The 6,103-nt window shown below is 40.1% G+C and overlaps 1 protein-coding gene across 1 annotated transcript; it reads right to left on the bottom strand.

Annotated features, from left to right (window-relative positions):
- Window positions 1–1,044: 1,044 nt before the first annotated feature.
- nop16 (NOP16 nucleolar protein homolog (yeast)) lies at window positions 1,045–5,395 on the bottom strand. The gene is made up of 5 exons (XM_037687793.1): window positions 5,186–5,395; window positions 3,925–4,030; window positions 3,546–3,612; window positions 3,080–3,186; window positions 1,045–1,691 (listed from the first exon to the last, which is right to left on the bottom strand). The coding sequence occupies exons 1-5, from the start codon at window positions 5,290–5,292 to the stop codon at window positions 1,548–1,550; spliced, it is 531 nt and encodes a 176-aa protein (XP_037543721.1). The 5' UTR covers window positions 5,293–5,395; the 3' UTR covers window positions 1,045–1,547.
- Window positions 5,396–6,103: the final 708 nt, after the last annotated feature.

Genomic DNA, 6,103 nt, shown 5'->3' on the forward strand with positions numbered 1-6,103 from the left:
GCTAATGGAGAGCTAACTTACAGCTAATGGAGAGCTAACTTACAGCTTAATTGAGAGCTAACTTAGAGCTTCATTGAGAGCTAACTTACAGCTTAATTGAGAGCTAACTTACAGCTTAATTGAGAGCTAACTTAGAGCTTCATTGAGAGCTAACTTAGAGCTTCATTGAGAGCTAACTTAGAGCTTCATTGAGAGCTAACTTACAGCTTAATTGAGAGCCAACTTAGAGCTAATGGAGAGCCAACTTACAGCTTAATTGAGAACTAACTTAGAGCTAATGGAGAGCCAACTTACAGCTTAATTGAGAGCTAACTTACAGCTTAATTGAGAGCTAACTTACAGCTAATTGAGAGCTAACTTACAGCTAATGGAGAGCTAACTTACAGCTAATGGAGAGCTAACTTACAGCTAATGGAGAGCTAACTTACAGCTAATGGAGAGCTAACTTAGAGCTTAATTGAGAGCTAACTTACAGCTTAATTGAGAGCTAACTTAGAGCTAATGGAGAGCTAACTTACAGCTTAATTGAGAGCTAACTTAGAGCTAATGGAGAGCTAACTTACAGCTAATTGAGTGTTAAATTACAGCTTAATTGAGAGCTAACTTACAGCTTAATTGAGAGCTAACTTACAGCTAATTGAGAGCTAACTTACAGCTAATTGAGAGCTAACTTACAGATAATTGAGAGCTGACTTACAGCTAATTGAGAGCTAACTTACAGCTATTTGAGAGCTAACTTGCAGTTAATTGAGAGCTAACTTACTGCTACAAAAGTTACAAGTTTTCCTGTAAACGTTAAGAATTGTAAGCTAAAGCTAGGTTTGAGAGCAAATGGTTTCGAACAAAGTAATTCGGTTTCCACTTTCACAATTTTTTTATATAAAAAAAAGTTTAAAATGTTTCAATCTAATCAGCTGAAAAAATAAAATGTTCAAATCAGGCAGAAAAACAGGTAATTTTTCATTCAACCTTTATTTATACAGGTTTGTCCCATTGAGCCTCGGACTCATTTACAAGAGAGACCTGAAATACGATCAATACGTCACACGATCAAAGATGAATCGTTTTAGAGCCCGACTCGGTTTCCAAGTCACGTTTGTGTTTTCATCTTTGATCTTTTTACAAAAGTTATTTTAAAAACTTTCAAACATCAACTGAAGACAAAAAGTGAGCAGCCGACCTGAATCCTGATGAACTTTATTAAAACCAAATAATTCTCGTAATAGTTCGGGGCACCGCAGGTCGTCCTCAACGTCCACCTGGACAACGAAACCTTTCCACACCTGGAGGGGAAAGAGGACATCTGACTAAATCCACTAACAGTACGACCAGAACCAGATCACCAGAACTGGATCAGACATTTGGATGTGAAGGTCCAAATACAAGTTTTTGACAGGAAGGACAGAACTCCAGAACTGGACACAGAAATGCTGCTGTCCCTCAGCTTTACGGTCCAGAAATAATGAGGATTTTCTCCGTCGTCCAGAAATTGCACCTCTAAAGTCCAGAACTTCTCATGATATCCAGCACGGACCGAGGGTCCCGTCCTACTGAACCGTGGGTTCTGGAGCTGCAAGCGAGCTCATGAAGGCCTCGTACTGCTGCGGGTGGCAGCGCTGGTACTCCCGGAGTTTCCTGCGGATCTGTTTGGGCGTGTCCTGGTAGTAGTTCTTCTCATCTTGGGCCATCGCCTGCGGGGACAAGATCAGGACGGGACGTCAACCCGGTAAAAAAAAAAAAACTACAGCAGCAGCGGATTGGTTCTGCTCTTCAGAACAAAGTCTTATAGAGCGACTCTGAGTCACGACTCGTTTACGACGACTCGTTTACGACGACTCGTTTACGACGACTCGTTTGATTCAGTTCGTTTTCTGAGCTCTGAAGTCGGTTCTGGAACTGAAATGGTCGTAACAGAACTCAAAGAACGGACCTGAAGACGCTCGGGAGGAAAATACGAAGCGGATGAAACAGTTCTCTGCAGAAAACGATCAAGATGAAACAAAAATGTTGAAAAGCACAACACCGACCCTTTATTTTCCCACGTCCTTGAAGGCAGCGTTCAGGACCAGGACTGAGGAGGAACTCGGATTTAAAAGTTAAAACGGTTTACTTTTTATTTTTTTTAGGTATTTCACACTTTGAGATGTAGCTCGGTGACCCACATTTGACTCCAGAACCCTTTGGTGTACAGGTGAGTTCTGGTCCACTCTGTGACTGACAGGAGCCCGAACCATCAGCTCTGCACCACCGTGCTGACAGCTGGGAAGAGGTGAATTATGGGTAAAGTTAGATCAAATCTTCCTCCTAAGAGGAATGTGGGCGTCTGGAACCTTCTTAAATTTGTTTCTGTAAATCCTGAGCTGCCTTCGGACCCTGCAGGAGTTCTGACAGAAACTCCTGAGGCTTCGGTTCTGAACATCCAGGTCTAAAACCGATGAGAATCATTTCAGCACCGGTCCAAACCTGCCTACCTTCAGCTCGCTGCAGAGGCGGTTCCGACGTGGGCGATGAAGCAACGTGAACAGTGTCACACGGCCCGCCGCTCGCCCACTGAGAACTCATTCCTCCTGATTTAAGGTCGACAGCTGCGGCCCGTCCAGAAGTTCTGGGACAGCAAATTAATTATTTTGTTTTTGTTCACTGAAGACTTTTGGGTTCAACATCAAAAGACGAGTACGAGACACGAGTTCAGTTTTTACTTCCTGGTACATGGATTCAGACGTGTGCTGCAACTCGGGACATATCCCCGTCAGTGACTAACATTTAATATTTGGTGACGTAACTTCACCAAACTGTTGCTTCTTCATTTGTGCTGCTGCTCCAGCATTTTCAATCTGCTGCTTCGTTAGACGGAGAACGTGACGGACTTTTAGTGCATGTTTCTGTTCAGCGCCCTCAGACTCCTGTTGGGACTTTGAGCTCCAGAAACAAATAAAATACATAAATTAAAAAAAAACGGCTTATTTTAAAACTCCTGACAGAACGTGACCATAAAGTTCAGAGACGTGTAAATCAAAGAGCCGTTTACAACTCGAGGTTCTGAAACGTGCAGCGTTAAGAGCCGAACGCCGGGCGGTACCTTGAAGTCGTCCTTGTGTTCTCGGACCATGTGCTGGACGAACTCGATCAGGTCTGAGGACAGCGTCTTGGTGTCCTTCTGCGGCCGACTGGCCTCCTCCTGCAGTTCTGCTCACAATCACACAAACCTGGTTTTACTTTGAACCGACGGTTCATTTGAATTTATTTAAACGAGGAGATGTTTTACAGCTTTTCACCAAAACGACAAGCTTCAATCTTTTACGTTTTAACTCTGACTTTAATAAAATAACGTTTCAGAATCCGCTGATTTTATTTACATTTTACCAGGTCAACTTTAATGAGCGAGACTTAAAAACTTTACTCTCATTAATAAGCGCTTCTGTTCATAAAACAACTTGATCTATTTCAATAAACCTTATTAAGATAATTATATTTATTAAAACATTTCAAGTATAATTTATTAATTTAACACAGATTATTATTTATAAATGTTTACATCAACTCACTTTTGAGAACGTAGGGTTTGGTGACGATGTGTTCAGGTGCTTTGACGTCTTTGTTTTCTCCCAGAAGCTGCAGGTAAACAACAACAACAACAGGTCAACAAAAAGGGGCACTGCTCAGAATTATGATTTGTTGTTAGTAAAATTAAACAACATAAACAACTTCAACCCACAGCAGAGACGTTAATAAAGAAGTAAAATAATACAAAGTTAATCAGATCAATGACATTTGATAAGATGCAGTTTGACTCCGACGCCTCCTTCTGGATCAAACATGAACTGCTGGGTCCAAACAGAACCTCCAGAACCTTTCAGATATTCTGCAGCGTGACACTCTGCTGTGTTTGGGGCGAGGGTAATTCCTGGATCGGACATGGCTCACCGTCTCCTGTATCGGCACCGACCGGTTCGGGTCAAAGGACAGACCCATCTCCTGCAGGTTCTTGGCCACGGACTTGTTGTCGTCCCAGGCATGCCTGATCTGCGAGCTGAGACGAAGAAACGAGACAAACACACCTGAGTTTACTCCGCTGCACCTGAACGCAGCACAGCAGGAACTGAATGGTAATAAAAGTGGTTTATGTTCAACACTAGAGCTTCAGCTTCACCTCAGACTTTGTGTTTAGATTTTATTCTTGAAACGATTCTTCACAGTAATTTTTATTTAATGCCGACTTGTGATTATTGAGCTTTTTTAGCTGTCCCACTTGTAAAAACTTGTTTATTCATATTTGCTGTGGTTTGAATTTTCTGATTTTCGTCACTACCGACTGTTTTCAGACTTTTCACCAGTAATTCATCTTTTTGTAGTTTTTTTCCTTTTACATCTTTGCATATTTGTAGTTTGGGGATTGATGCCAGCTCCTTTAATTCAATTTGTTTTTGTTTTTTTTTGTTGTTTTGTATCCTTGCAATTTATTGTACACGGCTTTAACATGTCCAATGTATATTTCTACACTTTTAAAGTTAATACTAATAAATTTAGAAGAAATGGAAAACTAAAAGAACAACAACAAAATGCATAACACAGAAGAACACGAGTAAAAACAGAACTGGCAGAAATCTGTTTCCAAATTAAAATGCGTTAACAATAAACTCTTAAAACTAAACGAAACCTAAAAGTTTTCTGAGCTCATGGGTTTGAAATAAACTCTAAAAACGATATGAAATCTAAATAAAGCGCCTGGTCTGGCATTAGCCTGTTAGCTAAGCTAGTCTAATGGATATCCCACGGTTACAGTTGCGCATGCGCAAAAACAAGACGTGTTCGATTAATTTCATTTTATCTACTTCCATTTCCAACGACAACTAATTGAACTAGTTTCCTCGTTTATATTTTGTATCTACCACCGACTATAACCTCCTAATCCAACGAAACTTTTCATCTTTGCGTTCACTTTTAACAACGTCTACCGTACCGGAAGTAGCAACGAATGTCTTTACGCATGCGCATTAGTTTCTACAAAACACGTCTGTCTTGTGCGTATATATATATATTATTTTATTAGAAAATAAAAATAAAAAAAGAGTACCAGTCTGATTAGCTTGTTAGTTAACCTGCTCACAGCTGGTGTCAGCCTCTTGTTAGGCTAACGGCAGGCTAAGAGCCAAACATGCTAACGAGCCGCTCCGGTCAAACTCACTCTTCGATCCTGGGCTTGCTTTTCTTTATGAAACTTCTCTTCAGCTTCTTCCGGTCCTTGGTGTAGTTGAACTTATTTCTATTTTTGGCCTGCTTGGTTTTCGGCATTTTAAAACGTTTTTATTCTTTCTACAGATTACTCGCGTGCTACACAGAACAGACAACGTGCAGCTGCAAACAGGAAGCACACGTGCTGGAGACTATGTCACGTGAGGTTGTAAACCCCGCCCCCTTTCTCACATTATATTCACTGTTTCCAGGCGAAATATTAAAATACTGCGTGCAAAGAACATGAAAAAAACAATAATTAATCGAAAACAAAAATAAAACTTGGCAACGAAATTAAAAGTTACCTTTATTTGTAAGTTAAAGGTTTAAGGCACAAACAAAAATTAATAATTGTTGTATCTTTAAATATTCAAGTTCAAGTTTCTTTATTGTCATTCGCATCATATGTGGTACATGAGGTGGAACGAAATTGTGTACTCAAGGTCCCAGTTACACCGAAAACTAGCAAAAATATAAAACATAGACATAGACATAAAAAAGCAAACAAACTAACATAGACAGCCAAAAGGGAAATAGAAAACATGTGAAACTCAGATTTTACTAACTTTATTTATCACTTTTGAGGCTAAACACTTAAAACAAGAGACTTGAACTAAAAAAACTTTGCAAAATCTGTAAATTATGCCAGAAAATCAACTGTATTTAGTTTGTAAAACATTTAACCTCAGTTTGACTTCAGCAAAGTTTAAAATGAACATACATATTTTAAATAAATCAAATGTAATTGAAACTTTGTCTTTTTTCTTACTGGATGGACGGACGGACGGACGGACGGACGGACGGACGGACGGATGGATGGATGGATGGATGGATGGATGGACGGATGGATGGACGGACGGATGGATGGACG

This window comes from Nematolebias whitei, chromosome 14 (genome assembly GCF_014905685.2).
Source record: "Nematolebias whitei isolate Nwh7 chromosome 14, NemWhi1, whole genome shotgun sequence".
NCBI classification, from domain to species: domain Eukaryota; kingdom Metazoa; phylum Chordata; class Actinopteri; order Cyprinodontiformes; family Rivulidae; genus Nematolebias; species Nematolebias whitei.

Coding starts and splice junctions, on each gene's coding strand:
- nop16 (XM_037687793.1), bottom strand. CDS start 5,292: ATGCCGAAAACCAAGCAGGCCAAAAATAGAAATAAGTTCAACTACACC. Junction 3,613..3,924: donor CGGTGCCGATACAGGAGACG/GTGAGCCATGTC, acceptor GTTTACCTGCAG/CTTCTGGGAGAAAACAAAGA. Junction 1,692..3,079: donor AACACAAGGACGACTTCAAG/GTACCGCCCGGC, acceptor TTGTCCCCGCAG/GCGATGGCCCAAGATGAGAA.